This window comes from Bufo bufo, chromosome 5 (assembly GCF_905171765.1).
Source record: "Bufo bufo chromosome 5, aBufBuf1.1, whole genome shotgun sequence".
In the NCBI taxonomy this organism is placed as follows: domain Eukaryota; kingdom Metazoa; phylum Chordata; class Amphibia; order Anura; family Bufonidae; genus Bufo; species Bufo bufo.
This window is the reverse complement of record NC_053393.1, coordinates 521147470-521175034: the sequence shown is the minus strand read 5'-3', so window position 1 is coordinate 521175034 and position 27565 is coordinate 521147470. Positions and strand designations below refer to the sequence as shown.

Sequence of the window (27565 nt, the reverse complement as noted above, 5' to 3'; positions counted from 1 at the left end):
CTTTGCGGCACGTATCCTGATCTCTTTCATCAGCCGCCAGATGATGTCTCTGTTATGGCCTGCACCTCTGCGTTGTGGTAAACAGTCGGACCTTTCGGGCAGAAGTGCATTAATCCTTTTTGCTGATTTCTGGGAAAGTCTATTTTTAAACTACTAGAAAACTTACTTTACTTTGTGGTTTTGGAATATGTAAAGGGACTGTCTCACCTCGAACAATGGTGGCATATGGCTATGTGCAGGTTTAGTTGCAGGTCCCACCTCTGAGCACTTATCTCTAGAACGGAGCACGCAAAGTTTGGGAAAGCGCACTGCGCATGCATGGCCACCCTCCATTGATTTCAATGGGAGAGGCAAAAATAGCTGAGCAGCACGCTTAGCTATTTTCAGGAGTCCCAAAAAATTTAAAGGAGAGAGCGTACTGTGCAATTGCGACCATCTCTCCACTGCCGGAAAAAGGCTCGGCTATTTTCGGAACTCCCATGGAAATTAATGGAGGGCGTGCACTCTAGTTCTCTTTGGGGCTTAGTTCTAGAGATAGGTGCAGGTCCCACAGCCGCCATTGTTCGAGGTGAGACAACCCCTTTAAGCAATAATGACCTCTATGGATGTGGCACCAACATATATGTCAACGGTCCCGAATTTGCTGGGATTTTCATGAATTCTCACAAACCATCCCAAAAAATTAGTCTTGTTCCAGGGCTAAAAATGAAGCCCTGCCAAGAAGTGGGTGCTATCAGTGGGCATGCTCGGGGCAGACCTTAAAGTGACACTGTACTTTGAGAAAACTTTTGATATGTTGGAGTGACATATCAAAAGTTTTGATCGGTGCTGAGGAACCTTTGATATGTCATAGAGAAATATCAAAAGTTGTGATTGTGGGGGTCCGAGCGCTGAGACCCCTGATGATCTCTAGAACGAGGAGCTGCAGATGCCCCCTCGCAATCACTATTTTGAAAGGGTTTGTCTTGATTCTGCTCAGCCTGAAGGCCATTCCTTTGAAGCCTCAGAGGATGTGGCAAGGAAGGATCAGAGGTGTACGCCATTACCTGAGCAATAAGAATGAGGCTTCAGAGGTGGAGGAAGATGCAGCATGGTGAAGAGCTTTGTAGACCTATAGGAGGGTTTAGAAGGAGAGCAGAGGAGATGCTCTTGTGTATTGGCGATTGTGCAGCGTATACCGGTCTCTTTAGATGCGGTAGGTATGTTCTGTGGAAGGTTATGAGTTTCCCTCCCTCCTTGATTGTTCTTCTATGTGCTGGTATTTCCTCCTGTTCTTCCATCAGTGACTGTAGATGTCAGAAGGGTCAGGGTATTATAAAATAAGGGGATCTCTAACCTCCTTCTTATAGGTTTTCTATGTCCATGGATGGATTAAATAACAACAATAAAAAAATAATAGCAATAATAGTAACATTAATAATGGTTCCAGATCAGGAACCATTATGGGTCCAAAGTAACAACATCCAGACCCTTCACAGCTTTACCAAACTCAGGTACAATACAACCCTATGGTGATGTCAGTCTGTTTGTAGAATCGTGTGGGGTCCGGGTTCTGCAGATGGAATATTTAATTCAGTAGGATCATGGTGGAAGCCTCTGGGTTCTGTTGATGTCATGTGGTGATCTAAAATCAGTTCAGTGCAATTTGTAGGTTTCGGGTACTGCAGCTATAAGATAGTGACCTGAAATCAGTTCGGTAGAATAGCGGTAACATGGTGATCTAAGTTCAGTAGAATGGTAGGAGCTCAATGTCCTGTGGCTGTAATATGGTGATGTAAGTTCAGTAGAATGATAAGAGCTCCCGGTGGCACGACTGTAACATGGTGACCTACAGTGTAGGTTTAGTTCAGCAGAATCATATGAGGTCCTGCTACCATGACTGTAACATTGTGATGTAAGTTCAGTAGAATGGTAGGAACTGCAGTTGCCACAACTGTAATATAGTGATGTAAGTTCAGTAGAATTTGTAGGAGCTACCGGTGCCATGACTGTAATATAGTGATGTAAGTTCAGTAGAATTTGTAGGAGCTACCGGTGCCATGACTGTAATATAGTGATGTAAGTTCAGTAGAATGGTAGGAGCTACTGGTGCCTTGACTGTAACATAGTGATGTAAGTTCAGTAGAAATGTAGGAGCTACCGGTGCCATGACTGTAACATAGTGATGTAAGTTCAGTAGAATGGTAGGAGCTACCGGTGCCATGACTGTAACATAGTGATGTAAGTTCAGTAGAATGGTAGGAGCTACCGGTGCCATGACTGTAACATAGTGATGTAAGTTCAGTAGAATGGTAGGAGCTACCGGTGCCATGACTAACATAGTGATGTAAGTTCAGTAGAATGGTAGGAGCTACCGTTGCCAAGACTGTAACATAGTGATGTAAGTTCAGTAGAATGGGAGGAGATCCAGATGCCACGACTGTAATATAGTGATGTAAGTTCAGTAGAATTTGTAGGAGCTACCGGTGCCATGACTGTAACATAGTGATGTAAGTTCAGTAGAATGGTAGAAGATCCAGATGCCACGACTTTAATATGGTGAGCTTAATTCAGTTCAGTAAAATTGTGGGAAGTCCAGGTGTCACGGCTGTAACATGTGATCAAAGTTCAGTAGAATGGTAGGAGCTCCCGGTGCCATGACTGTGTAACATAGTGATGTAAGTTCAGTAGAATGGTAGGAGCTCCAGATGCCACGATTGTAATATGGTGAGCTTAATTCAGTTCCGTAGACTTGTGGGAAGTCCAGGTGTCACGGATGTAACATGGTGATCAAAGTTCAGTAGAATGGTAGCGGGTCCGGGTGCTGTGGCTGTAAATATGGTGACCTAAGTTCAGTTCAGTAGAATGGTAAGGGGCCCAGGTTGTGGCTGTAACATGGTGATCTAAGTTTAGTTCAGTAGAACTGTGGAATATCCAAGGTGATTTAAGTTCAGTTTGGTAGAATTCTAGGAGTTTCAGGTGCTGCGATTGTAACATGGTGGCCTAGGTTCGGTTCCATAGAATCATGGGAGGTCCAGGTGCTGCACCTGTAACATAGTGATTAAAGTTCAATCCATAGAATTGTAGGAGGACCAGGTGCCAGGACTGTAACATGGAGATCTAAATTCGGTTCAGCAGGATCATGGCTGGTCCAGGTGCTGCAACTATAACAAGGTGATCTAAGTTCAATTCAGTAGGCTCGTGGGAGCTCGATTGTAACAAGGTGATCTAAGTTCATTTCCCTAGAATGGTGGGATCTCCAAGTGCCGTGACTGTAACGTGATGATTTAGGTGCTGTCCCTGTGCATTGGCGATCAGTTCACTAGATCCACAGGGGTTTGGAGGCTGTGATGCTCCATTGCAGCTGTATTATTGCCACGTGGGCCTTGTGCTGTAGGGTGCATTCATTCTTTCTCTCACCTCAGCTCTACAAACCTTCATTAGAAGGGGTTGTGTCATTTCAGACAATGGCGGCGTATAAAAGGGATATGCCCCCATTATCTGATAGGTGCAGGTCCCACCTCTCGGACCCGCACCTATCTCGTAAACGGAGCCAGCTGTCCTCCATTCATTTCTATGGGGCCACAAAAAATAGCCAAGCGCGGTGCGCTCCCATTAATTTCTATGGGAATTTCCGAAAATAGATGAACATCTGCTGAATTTATGATTCTCACTTAGGTTACTTTCACACTTGCGGCAGCAGGGTCCGTCAGGCTGTTCTGGCGGGAAGACAACCTGCTGGATCCATGCAAACGCTAGCCTACCGTGCCGCCAGAGGTCCGCTCTGGCCCCATTCACTATACGCTGCGGTTTTTGTCCGGCCACCTTTTCGCTTGTTTGACGTGCTGCGGTCGGACCTTGTTTGTAGTGACTTCTGGCGGGATGGTGGGCTAGCGTTAGCACGGATCCGGCATGCTGTTCCCCCACCGGGCTACTGCAAGTGTGAAAGTAGCCTTAGGTGGAGGACTGATTACTATACTGTAAGGGCATGATCAGGATAGGTTTTCATTCCCTGGAAGTAAACAATGCAGGTTCCCATTCAATGCCTATATGCAGGGATCTTGAAAAACCTAAGGAATACAGAATATATTATGGCCTTATGTTTCATTATACAGTGAAGGACTTGCTGACATTGGAGAACCTCTTGAATTTGGTGCGTGTATCTGGTAGACTTGTTAGAGCTGTCCACGGTTTGACTGATGGGGAATGCGTAAGTGTAAAGCTTCAGAGGTATTCAAAAAACTGACACGTTAAATATAACGGGCTTTTTGGTTGCAAATGTTTAAGCAGAAACATATTGTAAAGTGGATTGAGCATGGTTTAAATGATGGCATCGGGGACAGCGAGTCTGAGCGCATCTAGATGGACTATAAGGAAATCTTTCAATTTGCAGATGTGTAGAAATTGCTCCCATACGTGGCCCTGGGACAGACTTAAAAAAAATAACTGTTCTGATCTTTTAAGCTGAGATCTTCTATTAATAGAGGCCTAAGAGGTCGAGGTCTCCAGAGATCCCCACTTCTCCATAGAGGTGTCTGCGGTGGCACAGGTGCAAAGTTTATACACGGCGACGAAGATCAAGCCTTTGAAGTGTTCCAAAAATATACCATAAATCACCAAAATGAGACCCACAACAACAGGATTTAGTGGTTAAAGGGGTACTCTGATTGCAAGCAGTTACTTCCTATGCACTGGATAGGTGATAAATACTAGATCAGTGGGGGTCCCAGCAGTCGTGATCACCATTCAGGAGGAGTTTCAATGGAGCACTGATCTAAAATGTATCACTTATGCTTCTAACCGGGATACCCCTTTAAAGGGCATGTCCAATTTGGACAACTTTCTTAGGGCTCATGCACACGAACCGTGTGCCGGCCGGGCCCAATGCACAGGCACGGACCGTATCGCCACCTCATGCCGATCGCGGACCCATTCACTTGAATGGGGTCCGCGATCCGCATCCGACGGTCCGCACCGAAAAAAGAAGTAGTGCATGCACTACTTTTTTGTGGTGCGGAGGCACGGACAGAAATGCCACGGAAGCACTCCGTGGTGCTTACGTAGGGTTCCGTGCCTCCATTCCGCACGACCTTCCGGATTGCAGACCCATTCAAGTGAATGTGTCCGCCTCCGTGATGCGGTGAGCACACGGACGGTGCCCGTGTATTGCGGACCCACTGTTTGCGGGCCGCAATCGGGCCACGGCCGGGCAACGGCCATGTGCGTGAGCTTCTTCTAGAGTCTACCTACAGTACTCTCTGGATGATTAGCTAGGACATATATATGTATGTAACTTGACGTGTAGTATGATTGCCCCAGTCTGGAACGGGTTGTCACATTCCTCCTCCTAAAATTTCCATAAATTAGAATCTCATAGAAACCATCTGTTGGAATGGGCCCACCCCCAATGCATATGCCAGTGTATGAATGATTATTTCGTAGCTGGATTTTCCATAATTGGCATAAGATTTTAGATCGCCTGGCTCCTAGCTATGCATTCTTCACTAGTGGGAGCTTGCCTCCTATTTATGTCTTCAGTAAATACAACTGTATCCTGAGAGCTCCTCCTAGTGGCAGCAGCAAGTAACCAGAATGTTATAATTAAAATCGAATGCATACATAATAAAGCTAAAAAAATAAATAAATAATAAAACATTTAATAAATAAATAAAATCTATGATGTGAAGGGGAGTAGTGGATGCAGTTAAGCTCCAGCCCTCAGGGGCTCTGTTCATACTTCCGTCAGTAGCCTCCATCATATTTAAAAGGAAAAAACGTGCAGCATGCAAGGCTATTCTTCCAGCCTAAATAATAGCATGGCAGTGGAACCTGACGGACCCCATTAAAAGTCCATATGACCGATCCGGTGCTCTGTTTTGTTTTTGTTTTTTTATGCTTGTATTACTGTATTACCATGCGGGCGTTAGCATGCTACCAGAGTATGAGATGAGATTGATCTCCATCCAACACTGAATTTTTAGTATTACTACGTTTGAGTTATCCTTTATGTTATATTTATATTCTGAATTTATATGCCTATTTATAGCGATATTTTACAGCCAGGACATATGACACCACCACAGTCTTAGCCCCGGTGCTATAAATTCTCCTAAATGATGACTAGCGCTAAAGAAATCTATATGGATTACAGGACAGTTGCGCCAAGGCAGGTTTTGCAGGGTCTCAGTGGTGATTATATTGGGTAGGAGGCATTCTAGTCTTTCAGTCTTTTATGTGTTTTATGTTGTGCTATAGAAGGACCGTAACTCAGTCACCAGCCAACGTGTCCGACGATCAAGCTGCAAATTAGCACTAAACGAGATGTCCTGTGTGAATAGTGGTTAATGTTCTCTTTCCTGTGCAGACAACAGACAAGCCAGAATCAATGGAACCAAACAGATGCTGGAGTTCAAGTCTCAACAATGGTTTGGGGCAACAGTCCGGTCTCATAAGGAAAAAGTTGTGGTAAGTAGGAGCGAAACCCATACATGTCTGATGTGGGAGTAGAAAAGCTTAAATTTACTGTATTTTTAGAATTTTCTGTATAATGGGAAACAGATGGAACAAATATAAAAAAAAAATACTTACCGGATGAATACATAATGAAGGGAAATGTAACCTCCCCTAAGCAATCTTGTTGTAAGCTTTGACATAGAAAATACCAATGTCTCATGTGTTCGCTAATTGGAATAGGAGCTCAGCAGACGGGGACATAGCTATAGGGGACTACACTATGATAACTAACATGGCCAATGTGGTGGTATATGCTGGCGGGGGGGGGGGGGGGAAAAGCCTTGATGCCCACTAATGATCTTATTAATTGGACCGGAAAAACTATGATCACGGTCTGGAACCACAACCAGCAAACTCAGAAACTGCTTTAAGTCCTGGTTAGTAGAAAGCTAAGGCTATCTCTAGGTTCTTCACCAGAGCCTGCTGCAAGGCTGGGTAGACTTGACTGCTAGGGACCCAGGTATCGTCTGTGGAGTAGGGTAGCAGAAAGCTGGTGCAAGCTTGCTAGAAGCAGACCTACCAGAATAACTGGGGTACAAAGGATAGTAGACGAGCAGGACCAGAATAGATGGAAAGTGCCAAAACAGCAGATGAGGGTTTAATCCAGAAACTAGCCACTTATAATTTATAGTTTATAGTTATACTATAAGTTGACCTTATACAGAGGATAGGTCATCAGTATAAAAAAATCTCTGAAAACCCCTTTAACTGAACAGACTACAGGTTCTACTCAATCTTTTTGCATGAATCTATATATCAAATTGCTCAGCAAATCCTGCTCTAGACTATGCCGCCTGCAGCTCGGACTACATGTTCAATGTGACAGGTTCTCTTCAAATGGGAATTGGACCTGAGCTGCTTTATCCTGACAAGGTGCCTGGAGCTGTACTTCTGGCTCCATCTTTTGTGTTATTTGTGGTATCGGCTACTGAGAACAGCCGACTGGTGGGGATGCCGGCAGTCGGATCCCCACGAATCTGATACTGATAACCTATCCTGAGCATAGGTAATCAGTATCTAACACCTGAGCAACCCCTTTGAAGACATTGTCCGAGTTACCTAAAAAAGGTGCCCCATGCCAGAAAATAACAAAAAAATAAAAATCATATACTGTATTCACCTTTTTCTCCTGCTCTGTTCCTGCACCGCAGCTCGGGTCCTCCTCCTATCATCTCTATACAAAACTGCAGCAGTGACATGCACTTATACGGCATGTGACTGCTGCAGCCAATCACCGGAGAAAGAGGGAATAGGATTTTATTTTATTTTAAGGTATTTACTGGCATGGGGCCCTTTTTAAGTAATTTGGACAATCCCTTTAAATAGGTTCTCCTTAAAGGGATTCTGAGAGATTTTTAGGAAGTCTGGGCTTTCTGGGCTTTTAGGAAGTCTGGGCTTTAATATCTTCATAAGTGATATTGCAAAAGGCCTCGCTGGTAAGGTTTGTCTTTTTGCTGATGACACAAAGATATGTAACAGGGTTGATGTTCCTGGAGGGAAACGCCAAATGGAAAAGGATTTAGGAAAACTAGAAGAATGGTCAGAACTCTGGAAACTGAAATTTAATGTGGATAAGTGCAAGATAATGCACCTGGGGCGTAAAAACCCAAGGGCAGAATATAGAATATTTGACACAGTCCTGACCTCAGTATCTGAGGAAAGGGATTTAGGAGTAATTATTTCAGAAGACTTAAAGGTGGGAAGACAATGTAATAGAGCAGCACGAAATGCCAGCAGAATGCTTGGATGTATAGGGAGAGGTATAAGCAGTAGAAAGAGTGAAGTGCTTATGCCGCTGTACAGAACACTGGTGAGACCTCACTTGGAGTATTGTGCGCAGTACTGGAGGCCATATCTCCAGAAGGATATAGATACTCTAGAGAGAGTTCAGAGAAGAGCTACTAAACTAGTACATGGATTGCAGGATAAAACTTACCAGGAAAGGTTAAAGGACCTTAATATGTATAGCTTGGAAGAAAGAAGAGACAGAGGGGATATGATAGAAACTTTTAAATACATAAAGGGAATCAACTCGGTAAAGGAAGAGAGCATATTTAAAAGAAGAAAAACTACCACAAGAGGACACAGTTTTAAATTAGAGGGGCAAAGGTTTAAAAGTAATATAAGGAAGTATTACTTTACTGAGAGAGTAGTGGATGCATGGAATAGCCTTCCTGCAGAAGTGGTAGCTGCAAGTACAGTGGAGGAGTTTAAGCATGCATGGGATAGGCATAAGGCCATCCTTTATATAAGATAGGGCCAGGGGCTATCCATAGTATTCAGTATATTGGGCAGACTAGATGGGCCAAATGGTTCTTATCTGCCGACACATTCTATGTTTCTATGTTTCTATGTTTCTATGTTTCTATGTTTCTTCTGTCCTGTGAAAAAAAGATAGTTTAGTTAGTACTTACCTCTCTGTCGCGCCGCCGATGGCGAAGTCTCACTGCCCTTAAACAGGCTGCGGGCTCTTCCGCTCGGGTCCCGACTGGATGTGTGCCCGGCTCTTTCTACTGAACAGGAAGAGAAGGGGCGCAGATTCAGTCAGGACCAAAGCGGAAAAACCCACAGCCTGTGTGAATGCAACGGAGACGGCGGCGCAATGGAGGGGTAAGTACTAACTAGCCCAGAGAAGCCCTTTGATCATTGATGTTCTACTCTATACTAAGACATCAGTATTGCTTGGTCATATTTCCACTGATATTTTACGTAATAATTGCTTGTCTGAATTAGACTCTATGCACAGATTCTCTGTTTTTGTCCTTTTTAGATGTTCCCCGTCTGTAATCAGCGTATATTGAATTAAGGGATGTATGCCTTACATCAATCTGCGAGAATGAGTCTCTTCTCATTAAAGCATTTATCACTTAGACCAGGGCGAGGCAGACTTTCTGGGTCCATGACCTTTACAGATTTTATCCAAAGCCATCTTTTTTTGGACAAAATTGTCATATGACATTCACAGCCATAGGCACATTAATCCCTGGATTACCCATAAAGTATCGTTGGCGTGTTTTCTGATATAGAATATATATATATATATATATATATATATATATTTCTATAGAGAGTGTGCATTTAGTTATTTCATAAAAGTTCGTAAAAAAAAAAACTGATTAGAAAAAAGAATGGGACACATTTACCAAAATTGTGCGTCCGTTTTCTGGCATATAAAAGTTGCATATTTTTGTACAAATGGCATTTTAAAAAAATACATTTTTACGACTCTCTTGTTTAAATAAAGTGGGTATGACTTGACATTTGTCTGGCCTAGTGGTGGTTTGGGTAGCTGGTGGTGTCTGAGCTGTAGTCCCTCACCTTCAGCAGTGCCTGTAAAGCTGTAATTTTGCTGATCAATCTGCTGTCTTGACACACTGATGCTTTCTAGAAGCTGTGTTCTGAATTCTGAAAGTCTCTGTGGGGTGATGGTTCCATAGGAGAATAAGACACACTTTCCAGGAGTAGGAGCTCTGACATGTGCTTCCTTTCCCTTCTCTCTCCGGACTGAAACTCCCCCTCCTGGCAGGAAGCAGGACCAGCCCACTCCTACCAAGAGGGGAGAAACAACCGTAATCTCCTCTGCTGGAATTACAATACTTAACTATGTACAATTGGCGATACCCCCAGGTCTGGGGTACTGCAACTGCCGGCCTGGGGGAGTGCTGGTGCAGGGTTAGCCACAGTGAGGGCGACAACCACCCTCATCGCCGCAGTCACAACTCCCATCCTCTCCACCTTGTGCCTCCCCTGCGGGCTGGTGCACCACAAGAGCATCAGAATTGCTAAAGTATTACATGCCACCACCTACCAGCTTCCCACTCGTCTCTGTATGCCAATGTTGGGGTGCCTGCTGCAGCCAGTAATTGGCAGCAGTAGTCACATGTCCATGTCAAACCGTCAGTGCAAGAGGCCAGGATACAGAGACTGGAGGGGGACCTGGGAAGCGGTCGCAAAAAAAAAATTCAGAGGGCTGGACAATCCCTTTAAATGAAAAAGCAATACTCCTCTGTAGCCTAGAAAGGACTCAACCCTGTGTAGTGGACTGAAACCATCTCAGCACAAAGGTCAATATACCTTAAAGAGGACCTCTCGCCTCTCCTGACATGTCTGGTTTAGTAACTACTTGCATTCCTCATGTAATAACAATTCTGGAGCATCTATTCTTATGACTTCATGTTGTACCATTCCTCTATTATTCCTACTAGAAGTTTATAAATGAATTGCCAGCAGTTTGCAATGAAGGTCCAGCTGGCTGTTACCACTTGGGGGGGGGGGGGGGGGGGGGGTGTCCCTGTACAATCTGACACTATGCAATCAGTGCTGCCAATGACACACACCCAAGTAGTAACACCCAGCTGGACCTTCATTGCAAACTGTCGGAATTTCATTCATAGACTTCTAGTAGGAATAATAAAGGAATGGCACAACATAGAGTCAGAAGAATAGAGGCTTCAGAATTGTTATTACACGGGGAATGCAAGTAGTTACTAAACAGACATGTCAGGAGAGGGGAGAGCTCTTCTCTACAGGCAGATCATGTGTGGTCCATAGAGAAATAGGGCCCAGGTGACAGGACCCTGAGTAGGACTCCTCTCTCCAGAGGAACTGCACTGATATTAAGAAAGAGGGGCAAACATACCCATACCCAAACACACCTGGGGACGACAGAGGCCCATTTTAATCTGAGCTGTGGCGCCCCCTATGGTTTGTCTCGATCGGGCAGTTTGCAGCTGAAGCCGGGCCTATTTTCTGCATCCTTTTAGCCCGGCCCTGTGTATAATCTCACAGTCTCAGGTAAATTGCCTGCGACACTAATGACACTTTTAGGTAGAAATCCTTTGAATTCTGACGCTATTATTCCCACATCTGTCATATTACATGGAGATCAAAGCACAGATCCCAGAGATATGACCAATTACAAGTGGCAGAGGAAAAATGACAGACCACGAGACGACAAAACATCCTCACACAGCAGCATATTGATAATATTAAAGGGGCACTCCGGGCAAGACTGCCTGGGTTAGATCTATCAACCAATCACAGTGCAGCTTTCATATTGTACTCTGCTTCGGAAAAATGAAAGCTGTGCTATGCTTGGCAAAGAGAGGTTTTATAGATCTGCAGTTATAGCTAGTGCGAGAGAAGGGGCGGGGCATGACACAAGGATTCCCTCTTTGGTGATCTTGAAACCTGTGCCATGCTCCGCCCTTTCAGAACCTGCACTAAGCATGTCAGAGTGGATCTATTTTGCTAGAGTGTTCCTTTAATTCCTTAGTTTACTTTCTGTAGAATTTCATGTTTTTTTTTTTGTTCGTGTTCCAAAAAACTTACTGATAAGTGAATGGGCTTCCTATAAAATGACCCCAGAAATAATTTCCTACGTGTGAGACAGAAAATTTAGATTCTGAGCCCCGACTTCTTTTTTTTAAAAGGGGTTTTCCGGGAATACGTTATTAATGACCTGACGTTGCTGTAACGCTGTGATGGTTACATTTCCGGTGATGTTTTTTTGCTCTTTGTCTAGGCTTGTGCCCCTTTATATCACTGGAGGAGCGTGAAAGATATAAGTGAAAGAGACCCTGTTGGCACTTGCTATGTGGCCGTACAGAACTTCAGCACGTATGCCGAATACTCCCCATGCCGCAACCGTAAGTTACGTAACTAGATACATTATCCGATAATACATGAAAAAGTAGCCCGTCTCGAGCAATAGTATGACAAGATGTGGGGTTTCGCTCTGGTAGATAGGTAAGCGGACGCAGTACAGAGGCAAAAGACCAGTTCTTAACGCAAAACTTCAGTGTTTATTCACACTTGAAGCAAATGCACAAAACAATGCGTTACTTTGCAGTCTTGGTGTTTACTTCACACAAATTGGAAAGTTCATATAAGAGAAGTCACCTTGATGTCAGTTCTGCCTCCAGCAGTCCACGGCAGGCTTTAGGGGGCCTGTTTCCTCGGCCCATGGGTCTCAGCCCTCCAACCTGGCACCAAAGCTCAGATCCCAACACAGAGATCCTGCTGATGAGCCCAGCTGCCTATTTAAGGACAGCCAGGTGCTGCCAAAAGCTCAGACCGGCAATTAAAATCCAGTCCGGTATTTGACCCCACCTGGCTGCAAATCAGCCCAGCAGCACACGCTGGGAGGAAAATACCTGTTTTCCCAGACCATTCCCCTCAATATGTCACATTACCCACAAGTCACAAAAGAATCTGAAAGTGGTCCCCGTCCAGGTCTCTGCACCTTCGGGCAGGTCGGATTATGGTGGCTGATACAGCTTGTGATGCTGCGGATAGTGTTTGTGATGTTCTCCTTGCGTTCCTCCAGTGGATGTGGATTGTTAGCGGACACTTTGCTTTAAATTTCCCCACAGATAAAAATCACATGGGGCGGCCATAACCCCTTGTCACAGTTCCCTCCTCTGTAAACAGTTCACGAACCCGTGCCAGTGAGGTGCGGTATGTTCCCCATCTTGTGATAAATGGACTGGGCACTCTCAGGATACAGGGATCACACAGATATTTATTGATGTATAAGGCAATAAAAACGACAATAAAAGAGAGAATATGGCCCTCCTGTAGGAAAGCTATGTATAAAGCAGCACTTGCTCACTGTAGCTGGCACTCTGAATCTAGATGGGTATTATAAACTACACATGGCATATTCCTGCAATAAAACGACAATAAAAAGGTACATCATAAATTATTCACACAATAAAAAAATCGCACAGTAAAAACGCATACATATTGCAGATGCTGAATGTTCACTGGGAAAACTACAAATGCGAGTTGTTCCCCAACTCACTGACAAAGTTCTGAAGCTCCAAGGTAACAGTTAGAGGCACCGTGACGTGATAGTCCCACAACAAACAGGTATAGCGGCGTCCCGCTCTATATTCAACCAGTAGCGTCCCACGGGGCTAATAGCATTTAAGTCTTGTTAGATCTCCTGTCAGCAAATATTTGATGAAAAAGATAGTCTTACCGGAAAGGTTCTCCTCACCACTTCGCTGCACACCGTCGCTCTGCTGGGTCGTGTTTTTAATTACCTCCAGACTTTTTTGAGCGGTCAGGTTGTTAAAATCCCACGTAGGTAAAAGTTTGGCATGTGCAGCCCGGTCTCTGCTGTAGACTGTCACAGATTCCCTATACTTGAACCTTATCGTGGTGTTGAGCAGTATGGTGCGAGGTTCCGGCACTATCTGTTGGGCCTCACGCGTTTCGGGGCTTAAGATTGTCCCTTCCTCAGTAGCTCACTGAGGAAGGGACAATCTTAAGCCTCGAAACGCGTCTAGCTCTAACAGGACCCCGAATTTTTAAGGTGTGAGGACCAACAGATAGTGCCGGAACCTCGCACCATACTGCTCAACACCACGATATGGTTCAAGTATAAGGAATCTGTGACTGCGATTTTTTTATTGTGTGAATAATTTATGATGTACCTTTTTATTGTCGTTTTATTGCAGGAATATGCCATGTGTAGTTTATAATACCCATCTAGAGTCAGAGTGCCAGCTACAGTGAGCAAGTGCTGCTTTATACATAGCTTTCCTACAGGAGGGCCATATTCTCTCTTTTATTGTCGTTTTTATTGCCTTATACATCAATAAATATCTGTGTGATCCCTGTATCCTGAGAGTGCCCAGTCCATTTATCACAAGTTTCACGTTATTTTAGTGGACTGGGTGAGTCCACTTTACTGAGTGCACCTCTGCTTGGTCCTTGTGTGTTCCTGTGCGCCTCATTTACCTTTTTTATGTTCCCCATCTTGTTGGAAAGCGCAGGACATTTCTTCTTCTGCAGCATCACAAGTAGTATCAGCCAACATAATCCGACCTGCCCTAAAGTGCAGAGACGTGAACGGGGACCACTGTCAGAATCTTTTGTGACAATCCGCTTGCTCGATCATCGTGTCATACTATCACTGGAGGTGGGCTACTTTTTTGTGGGCCACCCTGTGCAAAGAAAGATCTTTCCACTATATAATGTACAGTTCACTGCCATAAGGTTACAAGGTTATGGACGCTCAACTCCGGGGCTCATAGCTTTCTGGGTCACTGCAGGCTCATCGATACACCGGACTCCGACTCCACAGCACTCTCAGTGCACTGCAACTGATACACCGTACACTCCGCCAAACTGCTGCATATTACTATATAAAAGACACAGCGGAAATCACGTCTGTCACTACTCTATGCCGCCCTCAAAGTCCAATCAGCATGCTTGGTGCTTTCCATTTTTCTCATAGACTTACACATGTGTAACCTCTACTGATTGTTGATAGATAGATAGATAGATAATAGATAGATAGATAGATAGATAGATAGATAGATAGTGCCCAAAATACTCAGCAGTGAGGGAATCTCCCTTCAGGAGACTGCCTGATCTCTGCCCAGACCACTTCCATGGAGGAGGAGGAGAGACTCTCCATACTGCTGGGGGAAGTGGAGAACACAGCGGCCATAGCAGCACAATATATTACTGCCTGCCATAGACTGATATACCATGGACTCCTATACCCCCACCCTGTATATGTCCCCATCCCCCAACCCTACACAATTATTTTCCACTTGCATTGGCAATGCTAAAATGTATTTAGTCCTGCCCATAAAGCTGATTGGATAAATAGATATGAGATAGAAAAATATGAGATAGATAGATAGATATATGATTGATAGATAGATAGATAGATATGAGATAGATAGATAGATAGATAGATAGATAGATAGATAGATAGATAGAAGATAGATAGATAGATAGATGATAGATAGATAGATAATAGATAGATGATAGATAGATAGATAGATAGATAGATAGATAGATAGATAGATAGATAGATAATAGATAGATAGATAGATAGAAAGATATGAGATAGATAATAGATAGATAGATAGATAGATAGATAGATAGATAGATAGATAATAGATAGATAGATAGATAGATAGATAGATAATAGATAGATAATAGATAGATAGATAGATAGATAGATAGATAGATAGATAGATAGATAATAGATAGATAGATAATAGATAGATAATAGATAGATAGATAGATAGATAGATAGATAATAGATAGATAGATAGATAGATAGATAGATAGATAGGTAGGAGATAGATAGATAGATAATAGATAGATAGATAGATAGATAGATAGATAGATAGATAATAGATAGATAGATAGATAGATAGATAGATAGATAGATAATAGATAAATAATAGATAGATAGATAGATAGATAGATAGATAATAGATAGATAGATAGATAGATAGATAGATAGATAGATAGATAATAGATAGATAGATAGATAGATAGATAGATAATAGATAGATAATAGATAGATAGATAATAGATAGATAGATAGATAATAGATAGATAGGAGGCCTTGAGATAGATAGATAGATAGATAATAGATAGATAGATAGATAGATAGATAGGAGATAATAGATGATAGATAGATAGATAGATAGATAGATAGGAGATAGATAGGAGGCCTTGAGATAGATAGATAGATAATAGATAGATAGATAGATAGGAGATAATAGATGATAGATAGATAGATAGATAGATAGATAGATAGATAGATAGATAGATAGATAGATATGGAAAAGCAGGCAGCACTCCACCAAAGTTTCTGGATAAATATGGCGTCAGCGTTCTTGATGCTAATCAGGTATCCAAACAATGTCCAAGGAGAATCACAGCCCTGCAGCGGCTCGGTTAGATGCTGCTTGTGACCGAGGTGTAATATTATGGCGGTTTATGATGATTATTTAATGTACATTATGATTACAATAAAGGAATTTTAAAAAGAAACTTTTTTTGTACTAACAGTGAATGCTGTAAAAAAATGTTAGGAGTTAAAAGAAGTTGGATTTTCATAGAAAGTGAGGGGAAGTTACTTTTTCCTCAAGGTTTTATAAAAAGTTTTATTGAAAAAAGTCACTATTGTGTAAAATCAAAAGGATTTCTCTTCCATTAACATGAATTTCCTGGAGAACGAGCCATTGTTGGAAGGGGAAATATGATTTATTTGACGTTTTCACTGTTATACATCTTGTAGACTGCTGATTACAATGTTGCTTTCTGTAATTAGAATAAGGCTTTACAGTGACGTTTGGTTGCAAAATAGTCAACGTAGGCATCACCCCATTGCTGTGCAGCCTCAATATTTCCCTGCGAGGGAAAGAGTTATGGCCAACTTGAGAAAAATACAAGAACTGAAATTTTTTTGAAAATTATGCGCGTTTTCGCATCAGAAACGTAAAATGAAATTGTAGCTAAACACACCAGTTTAGGTTGTTTTGAGAAATTGAATATTGGTCAAATGTCTTTCTTTCTTTGGCAGAGAACGCTGACCCGGCAGGACAAGGCTACTGTCAGGCGGGATTCAGTTTGGATTTCTATAAGGTAATCAATTTAAATTTTTTTGTAATGATAAAAACCCAGTGTAAAGATGAAAACGGATCGACAATGAGCAGTAAAACAATATGTTATTTAGCCGTCCCTTGGCTATGGAAGTTGTCCGGTCGCTAAGGGTTTGTTCACACTGGTCTTTTTTAGGCCTAATCTATTGGACCCTCCAATGCAGGTGTGAACACCCCCTAAAATAATAATAAAAAAAAGGGTTTAAAAAATAGTTTGGAAAAGGTTAAATTGTTAAATCTGTAATTATTTCCCCATTTTAGATTTTTACTCTAATTTCTGTACTTAATATGGGGACGGCCATCTTGCCTGAGCTACAGTAGTAGCATTTAGACATATGCTTTTCAGCAGCTCCTGTGGACCACTAATGGGCGGGCTTTAGTGCTGCCATTAGTGCCGGTGACGTCACCAGAAACACTGCCAGGCAGAAGCCAATGCCTAGCAGAGACCCTGTACGGCACCGGATCTGCAGAAAAAGACCTTGCCCTGCGCAATTCAGCATCCAATGCTCATCTCAGAGGGCCTGCCTGGGTGAATTAGGGATATGTCCGGCTTCAACTCTGAACCTGGACAACCCCTTTAAACAATTGGGCATTTTCTGACGACAAATTCCCTTGAAGCATCAATTGACAACCTCTGGATTATACTTTAATAGGGCAAATAGATATTTTGAGGTGTCATGTGGCTAAAAAACTTTGCTTTCAATCTGGTTTTTATGTCACGGATTGGAGCTAGGTGCTTGAAAATGTGATGATCTGCAGAACTTAGTGATACCTGCTACTTCCTCGATTTGCAGAACCTTAGGACTTGGTGCTGTCGTTTCACTGTCGAGGAGTGTAAAAAGTTACAGCTTGTGGAAAGCCTTCGTGTCATATAATGTGAGGTTTATCGGTGGTGAGGGCTCCTCGTACACCAGCTGCTAGTGACACTGAAGGATCTCAGCCGCTCCGCGCTTCTCTTGGCTCCAATCTGAAACTATCTAACTCACCAGCAGAACACGAGGCCATTACCAGCAGTTATCTGCGGCTTATTTATATGACATGTCAGCCACAATGCATTGCTTCTAATTTTTCTTCAGCTTGAGCAATATATTTTGGCCGCCTCTATGTAGCGGGGCTTTACTGCTGATCCCGGATGACTCTGCTCTGTTATTCTAGAAAATCCACTTTTATTGCTTCATTTCTCTGTATTAATAGATTAGAAGATCTATGTAAATATCTGGGTTTTCAAACAAGTGGGTTTTTTAAGAATATAAAGAGAACCTTTACCCAAAATGCCAGCGTTTCTCCTACTGCACATTAGTTTTACTGATCATGTCGTGGGTTATATATAAATCACTCAACTACAAGTGGAACAAAATAATAAATTCATTGACACAGGATGGAATTACTAGTATCATACACATTCTCATTCATTGGTTTACTTCTGTTATCATTTAGAGCAGGCATGCTCAACCTGCGGCCCTCCAGCTGTTGCAAAACTACAATTCCCAGCATGCCCTAATAGCTGTAGGCTGCCTAGGCATGCTGGGAGTTGTAGTTTTGCAACAGCTGGAGGGCCGCAGTTTGAGCATCCCTGATTTAGAGTATCTATCTTTCTTTGTAGCTATCTATTTTCTGTTTCATATCAATCTCTATTTTATATCTATCTGTCTTCTATCTATCTATTATCTATCTATCTATCTATCTATCATCTATCTATCTATCTATCTATCTATCTATCTATCTATCTATATATCTATCTATTATCTTCTATCTATCTATCTATCTATCTATCTATCTATCTATCTATCTATCTATCATCTATCTATCTATCTATCTATCTATCTATCTATTATCTATCTATCTATTATCTATCTATCTATCTATCTATCTATCTATCTATCTAATGATCTATATCTATCTAATATCTATCTATCTATCTATCTATCTATCTATCTATCTATCTAATGATCTATATCTATCTAATATCTATCTATCATCTATATCTTTCTATCTATTATCTATCTATCTATCTATCTATCTATTATCTATCTATCTATCTATCTATCTATCTATCTATCTATCATCTATATCTATCTATCTATCTATCTATCTATCTATCTATCTATCTATCTATCTATCTATCTATCATCTATCTATCTATCATCTATCATCTATCCGTCTCCTATCTATCTATCTATCTATCTATCTATCTATCTATCTATCTATCTATCATCTATATCTTTCTATCTATTATCTATCTATCTATCTATCTATCTATCTATCTATCTATCTATCTATCTATCTATCATCTATATCTATCTATCTATCTATCTATCTATTATCTATCTATTATCTATTATCTATCTATCTATCTATCTATCTATCTATCTATCTATCTATCTATCTATCTATTATCTATCTATTAGCTATCTATCTATTATCTATCTATCTATCTATCTATCTATCTATTATCTATCTATTATCTATCTATCTATCTATCTATCTATCTTTTTATCTATCTGTCTTCTATCTATCTATTTATCTATCTATCTTTTTATCTATTATCTATCTATCTATCTATCTATCTATCTATCTATCTATCTATCTATTATCTATCTATCTATGTCTATCATATATCTGGTGAGTATCCTGCCTTGCTCTCTATTCCTGTGCATTATGCTATTACTCTCTGCAGACCGCTCCCTTGTGTAAAGGACTAATAAATGCTGTTTGTCTTCTCTCCAGAATGGAGACCTTGCAGTTGGAGGACCCGGCAGCTTTTACTGGCAAGGTAAGACTTATGTAACCGGATTTAGCACAGGATTAGTCACTAAGAGTTACAAAGCTTTTAACATTATTTCCTCCAGTAAACAAAGTAATTTGGTGAATCCAAGTCAGTGTGAGAGTGTTTCAGTCATTCCCCTTTAGGATGTTACAAAATTTCCATTTACTGGAAGCACTGGTTATAGGGGACAATATGGTGTGAGGACAGGTCATAAATGTCTACTCCTGGAATACTACTTTAATACTGGTGTTGTCTTATGAGGCAGAGGGGTTTTAGAGCTCCCTATAGCAGGGATATGCATAGGAGAAAGACCTCATCTGAAAACCTTCTTTTCGTTTTAGTTCTTGTCACAATCCAGTACTCGACCTTTCATCCCACCCCCTTCCTTGCAGTTGAGAAGGACTCCTGATCCTTGAGCCTTATTACTTCCTAATGTTATGGATGTAATACCCAGTGCAGGTTCTCTTGAGCTTACACTCAACCCTACTGAAGTGAATGCGACTAAGTTGCACTACCACACACAAACTGTGAATAGGTTGTGGCGCTGTTTTTGGAAGAAAGCTGCTATATTTGTCTGATCCTTGACAACATGTCTAAGACTTCTGCTTCACGGTTTCTCTGGTAGAAGATGTCTGCTACTATCTGGGCCTTAAAGGAATAAAAAAAAATATGATGGCTTTCTTCCAAAAACAGCGCCACACCAACAAGGAAACACAGTCTCATCTGTACATAGTGCAACTTCTTTTTCCCAGATGGAGAGATATAGAGGCTGGCAAAGTGGCACGTGATGGCTCTTGGTATGCTATCTCTCTGTCTCTCTCTTGCTGGTAAATGTAATCTGCCAATTATGGCTGTAGTGTTCACTGCGGTATACAGGTGTTTAGAGGCACGTCTGGCCAGAATGTGGTTAAGTGTGACGGGTGTCTTAACTGTAATCCCTCACAAGCAGCAAAGTCTGTATAGCTGTAGTCGCAGTTTAATCACTTAGTCTCTGGATCAGCCCACTCCTGCCAAAAGGGGGGGACCAGGGTGGTTAACCTTGTCCCTGACAACCATACCAGGTCATGCTAGGTGTACATAACAATTAGCAGGTACCCCGTGTACTAGGGTACTGCATATCCTTGCCACAAATTGTCTGCCTCTTATGTAGTCCAGTGACAGCTCTAGAATGCCTTGTATTTCTGCCGTATACCGCTATAATCCTGTTTCAGCATTCATGAGTGGGTGATGTAATAGTTGGGCAAGGAATAACACATTAAAGAGTCATCTCGTTTTCACACGGTTCTGGTGTAAGTGAAGTGTGTGAATATATATGCATGCAGCACTCCACGGCCAGAGATAGATACCAGGAACGCTGCTGAAGCCTCTTCACGGCAGACATGTATTTATGGAAACCTTCTCGGCCTGTTTTACTTCATCTTCTTCAAGTGATTTGTCATTGCTGGTCTGCTTGCTCCAGGGAAGCCGGTTGTAAGAGGCACAGGTAGCTGAGACCAAAGGCTCGAAAATGCGCACTCCTTCTACCCCAAGAGAGTTCGGGTTGTATTTGCAAATAGACTTTATGGAGGGGTCGTTACAAGTGTCAGAGATAAGTGCATAGGGAAGCTTGGGAAGTCATATGCCAAAAAGTCTCCAAGCAGTTCTGTCCACCACGAAATATGAGGCTCTGGATATGAGAATCCTGGAAAAACTGTCTAAAAAGAAGAACTGCCGGTACTAAAGACAGTCTAACTAACAAATTTTCAAAATACATTTTGCTAGAAATTAGTTATCAATGGTCAGAAAGTGAAGAAAATCCCCCCCCCCCCTTTCCCAAGAAACAATAAATGACCTTTGGGTGTCTGATATGTATGGGCCCTCCTGATTCTCCCACATTGGCATATTGAGGTGGGGAATAATGGGCATAATAATAATATCGGCCTCAATAACTATAATGGAGTTTGGAGAAGATCCGGCCGCTTCCCCGCGAATAGGCCGATTCCTGGCATTGTCTGCCGGAACTGCTGGCCGGAACACCTGGCTGTAGGTGTGAGAATAGAGTAATGTAGCATGGTTTATAAAGCTGCTGACTATTGACTGATGTTGACTGCTGACTATTATCCTACTAAATTGATCCAGAGGAAGGCAAAAACTCTCATAGAGAGTAGAAGACAATTTTCCACGTTTTAAGGGGAAAACAATTCCTTCCCGACTCCAATCAGAATAACTCCCTGGATCAACGACCCCTCTCTAGTAACTATAACCTGTATGTCACGCTTCTGTGTGGGAGGGAAACACCACACCAAGCATAGGAGGGAAGGGGGGAACAGGGAGTCAGGCCTGAGAACTAGGGAAGGAAAATGGACATCTCCTAGTGAACACCCTAACCAAAATCCTGATTGACTACCAGTATGAACAGACCCCAAAGGTAGGTGAGTTCATACGCAGGAACACCTAGAGTCCTATCAAGTCCTATAGGACCCTGGTACTAATCAAAGGGACGAGACTACCTGTTCCTCCAAAAGGAAGGACGAACAGGAGTTTCCTTCAGGCCTAATACAAACAATAGGGAAATGTAACACACAGAACACAAACAAAATACAAAAGGGAAAGGAAAGACTTAACTTCAAAGAAGCATTGGAAGCACCAGGAACTCAGCCGAGATCCAACCACAATCTATCCAAAGGTCCAAACAGAAGCTTCAAACCGCACAGCATAGTGGGAGAAACAACTATAAATAGAGAAGGTTAAATGACCATAATAGCCACACCTGGGGAAAGAAGGTGAGACAAGCACCAGAAACAACACAGACGTCATTTGATCGTGTTGTCAGTCTTACCGATCTCCTGCCACCTGTCACGGGAACGTCCGTGACACTAATATTATTACGCTCCAGAAATACATCCAGGCCCCTCTTGAATTCCTTTATTGTACTCACCATCACCACCTCCTCAGGCAGAGAGTTCCATAGTCTCACTGCTCTTACCGTAAAGAATCCTCTTCTATGTTTGTGTACAAACCTTCTTTCCTCCAGACACAGAGGATGTCCCCTCGTCACAGTCACAGTCCTGGGGATAAATAGATGATGGGATAGATCTCTGTACTGACCCCTGATATATTTATACATAGTAAGGCTCCATTCACATGTCCGCAAAATGGGTCCGCATCCTTTCCGCAATTTTGCGGAATGGGTGCGGACCCATTCATTCTCTATGGGGACGGAATGGATGCGGACAGCACACAGTGTGCTGTCTGCAGCCGCAATTGCGGAGCGCGGCCCCGATTTTGGGTCCGCAGCTCCGCAAAAAAGATAGAGCATGTCCTATTCTTGTCCGTAGCTTGCGGACAAGAATAGGCATTTCTATGGGGGTGACGGGCTGGTGTGTTGCGGACCCGCAATTTGCGGGTCCGCAACACACCACGGACGTGTGAATGTAGCCTTATTAGATCTTCCCTCAGTCGTCTTTTTTCGAAACTGTATAACTGTAATTTTGATATCTCTGTGTCTTGTAGTCGACCTATTCCAGTTATTACTTGCCTCAATAATGCTCCCACACAATAGTTATGCACACCTCATCTGCTGTAGAACATCATAATATACACCTCAGCTGCTGCAGAACCTCATAATACACACCTCATCTGCTGTAGAACATCATAATATACACCTCAGCTGCTGCAGAACCTCATAATACCTCAGCTGCTGCAGAACCTCATAAAACACATCTGCTGCAGAACATTATAATACACACTTCAGCTACTGCAGAGCCTGATAATACCCTGGCTGCTGCAGAACATCATAATACCTCAGCTGCTGCAGAACCTCATAATACATACATCAGCTGCTGCAGAACATCATAATACACACCTCAGCTGCTGCAGAACATCATAATACATACCTCAGCTGCTGCAGAACATCATAACACACGCCTCATCTGCTGTAGAACAGAGTTTTTGGATTTAAGACCGGAATTTGAGGCAATTGAAAATCATAGAAGGTATTTTAGGATCTGGACGGCTGCCACCTCAGTCCTTTGCCAAGTTCAGGCACTAAAATAAAATCTGCTTTAATTCTGCCCGTCATTAACAATGGGATATTATTTCCACCTGTGGAGAACGATTATACTGAGTCCTCGTGTTCTCACACTGTACGTCCACCCAAATCAATGGCTGAACTGTTTTTATTTCTTTTTTGCTATTTCTATTCTTTTATTTTTTATCTTTCTTTCACATATTTCCAGTAATAAAAAGTTAACAGATCAGATGTCTGGTTTAGAACTTGTTTTCATTTTACCAGTTCAGATTTGTAGAGAGGAATAACTCAATGCTCCTGGCTCCCCCCGGCAAAACTTGCACTAGAGCCCGCCACCTACCGTGTGCCATTTACAGTACTGGTGCTCTCTCGTATGCGTTAGAGCACGGGTGTCAAACACAAGGCCCGCGGGCCGAATCCGGCCCGCCAGACCTCGTCATGTGGCCCGCGCAGCGAGCGAGCTGGCGGCGGCGGCTGGGCACAGGGAGATGAGCGCTTCCATTGTGGAAGCGTTCATCTCCATAGTCATCTGTATTGCCGTCCTCAGGACAGCGATACAGATGCCTGCCTGTGCTGCGGTAGGGGAGGGAGAGGCGTGTCCCTTTCCCTTCCTCTGATAGGCTGCCGGCCTAGTGCCTGCAGCCTATCAGAGGCCGGCGCAGGCGGCGCGATGACGTCATCGCGCTGCCTGAGCCATACAGCGTGGGACACAGGCCAGAAGAGGCCTGTATCGCATCACTGACATGGAGGTAAGTATGTGTTTTTTTTTGTTTTTTTTTATTATGTACAATACTTTTACTGGCGGGGGCTGTTATTACTGGCAAAGGGGGGGCTGTTTGTTATTACTGGCAAAGGGGGGGCTGTTATTACTGGCACAGAGGGGCTGTTATTACTGGGGGCTGTTATTACTGGCACAGGGGGGCTGTTATTACTGACACAGAGGGGCTCTTATTACTGGGGGCTGTTATTACTGACACAGAGGGGCTCTTATTACTGGGGGCTGTTATTACTGGCACAGAGGGGCTCTTATTACTGGGGGCTGTTATTACTGACACAGAGGTGCTCTTATTACTGGGGGCTGTTATTACTGGCACAGAGGGGCTGTTATTACTGGGGGCTGTTATTACTGACACAGAGGGGCTCTTATTACTGGGGGCTGTTATTACTGGCACAGAGGGGCTCTTATTACTGGGGGCTGTTATTACTGACACAGAGGGGCTGTTATTACTGACACAGAGGGGCTCTTATTACTGGGGGCTGTTATTACTGACACAGAGGGGCTCTTATTACTGGGGGCTGTTATTACTGGCACAGAGGGGCTGTTATTACTGGGGGCTGTTATTACTGACACAGAGGGGCTCTTATTACTGGGGGCTGTTATTACTGGCACAGAGGGGCTCTTATTACTGGGGGCTGTTATTACTGACACAGAGGTGCTCTTATTACTGGGGGCTGTTATTACTGGCACAGAGGGGCTGTTATTACTGGGGGCTGTTATTACTGACACAGAGGGGCTCTTATTACTGGGGGCTGTTATTACTGGCACAGAGGGGCTCTTATTACTGGGGGCTGTTATTACTGACACAGAGGTGCTCTTATTACTGGGGGCTGTTATTACTGACACAGAGGTGCTCTTATTACTGGGGGCTGTTATTACTGGGGGCTTCTATTACTGGCACAGGGGGGCTGCTATTACTGGCATAGGGGGCTATTATTACTGGCACAGGGGGGGCTGTTAATACTGGCACATGATTGGGGGCACTATAGGGGCAGAGGAGTACTATGGGGTCATCTACGGGGGGACACTAAGAAGGGGTATTTTATACTTGCAAATTATGGAGGACACTGAGGGCATCTACTGGAGCATTTTATACTGGTACATTATGGGGGGCACTAGGAGGAAGGAGGGTGTGGAGCACTATGGGGTCATTTACTAGGGGCACTATATAGGGGTATTTTATACTGGCACATTATAGGGGCACTATGAGGACATTAGCTCAAATGGGGGCATTACAAGGGGGTATTTTTTGCACTGTCACATTATAAGGAGAATTATTACTACTGGGGGGGGGGGGGGGGCATTATGGTGGGCTTTATTACTCCCCCATGGTATGACCCCCTAGTAGCAGCACCAGCCTCTCCCTGCTCTGCTATCCCTCTGCACCTTCTCCAAATACTTATTATGAAATCTTTCTCATTAGGATAAAACACAACATCAGCTCCACCGAGCCCCCGGCCAAAGTGTGGAAGTGGCGTCCGAGATCCCCAAGGGCCAAGCCAAGTAACTGTAAGTTTTCTGGCCCTTTGAGGGTGACCAAACTGCTGATGCGGCCCCCGATGAATTTGAGTTTGACACCCCTGCGTTAGAGGGATCATTGAGCCCCATGACAGTAACACCCGTGTTTTCCGTAGACCCAGGGGTTGGACTCCACTGATCATTAAGTGAGGGCATAACCTAGCATACAGTGATTGCAGTTGAATCCATATCATAATGCCTTTGTGGGCTCAGTTTAGGAGAACAGTATCACTATGAGCGGCTGGTGCAGAGACATCATGCCACGGACATCAGACAAGGACATATTCATGCTCGATGGGGCTATTTCACTGCATCCATGAATCCCTTATTATTACTACAATATCCATAAATCTTACAGCGGGACACAATCATATCCCGTACAGTGGCAGCAGATGATGGGAAGCCATGTACTGTAAAGATATTTCTATCACAATCAGTGGACGCTGACAAAAATTTATAATTCAACTGATTCTTTGAAGGGACTTGGACTATTATCTGCAGTAATGTATGAGTATTACTGCAGATACGGAGTCCAGATTGCAATGTTTATTGTCCTACAGACCCATGTTCTCCGGATGTCATTGTTTAAAGCTACGCTGGAGTCCACACTGGATTGCTGCGCATGCGCACAGGAGTCCTCTCTATTGTGTTAGCACAGAAGTGCGGACTGTGTATTTCAGCGCCAGTTTGGGCAGTAGGAAAATAAAAAAAATGGCAATCTACAGGGGCGTAGCTATAGGGGAAGCAGTGCAAGCGGCTGCTTTGGGGCCTGTACTCAGAAGGGGCCCACCCAGGAGGACCCCCTCAACGGTATTATACAATTACTTTATATACAGTAACACTGTAGGAAATGGATGGACCGGCTGCTGGGTCTGACCTATGAGAGCGATCTTGACTAGATGAAGGAATGGGGGATGCACGGGAGGAGGGGGGGTTGTGAAGAGGTTCCTTGGAGGGGGGGTACCTTCAAAAATGTGCTGTGGGGCCCAGTCATCTCTAGATATGCCCCCGGCAGTCTGGACCATAGAGAGTCATAGATTACATCAATTAAAGGAGTGTGTTATACTGATGGCCTGTCCTCAGAATAGGTCATTAGTATCTGATGACCAACTGTCTGAGGAGAACACTTTGCAATGGTGAGCACAGTGGCCTCCTCGCTGCGTACCAAGCACAGCGCCGTCTATTGGATAGCACTGTGCTTGGTATTGCAACTCAGCCCCATTCATTTGAATGGGACCGAGACCACAAGAATGATAAAGGTGACGTCACTAGCCCGGGGTAAGCTGTGGCACTCACTTCAGCTGATCAACAGGGGTCCCTGGAAACTCACTTTAACGCAATGCTCTTCTGTGGACATCGTTATCAAGCGCAATCAAGAGAACAACAGAGTGATCATACTGTTATCCCAATTCTATACCTACTACTACCACAAGGATTACCCTTCAGATAATATCTTCTCCTTACAGCAGCTCAAAGGATTAGCTATCTATATAGGAGGTCTTATCATTTGTGTTGACTTTCACAGAAGGACAATATTCTGTATTTAATTTAAATAATAATTTATATAATAATAATTT

General features: G+C 43.2%; 1 protein-coding gene across 2 annotated transcripts in view; it reads left to right on the top strand.

Moving 5' to 3' along the window:
- ITGA8 (integrin subunit alpha 8) overlaps nucleotides 1-27565 on the top strand; it is a 167424-nt gene that overhangs the window by 17539 nt on the left and 122320 nt on the right. For both annotated transcript variants that reach the window (XM_040434555.1, XM_040434556.1), the window contains exons 3-6: nucleotides 6344-6444; nucleotides 12017-12140; nucleotides 16838-16899; nucleotides 19644-19689. In XM_040434555.1, the coding sequence (XP_040290489.1) occupies nucleotides 6344-6444; nucleotides 12017-12140; nucleotides 16838-16899; nucleotides 19644-19689 (333 nt within the window). The remainder of the gene's footprint in view (nucleotides 1-6343; nucleotides 6445-12016; nucleotides 12141-16837; nucleotides 16900-19643; nucleotides 19690-27565) is intronic.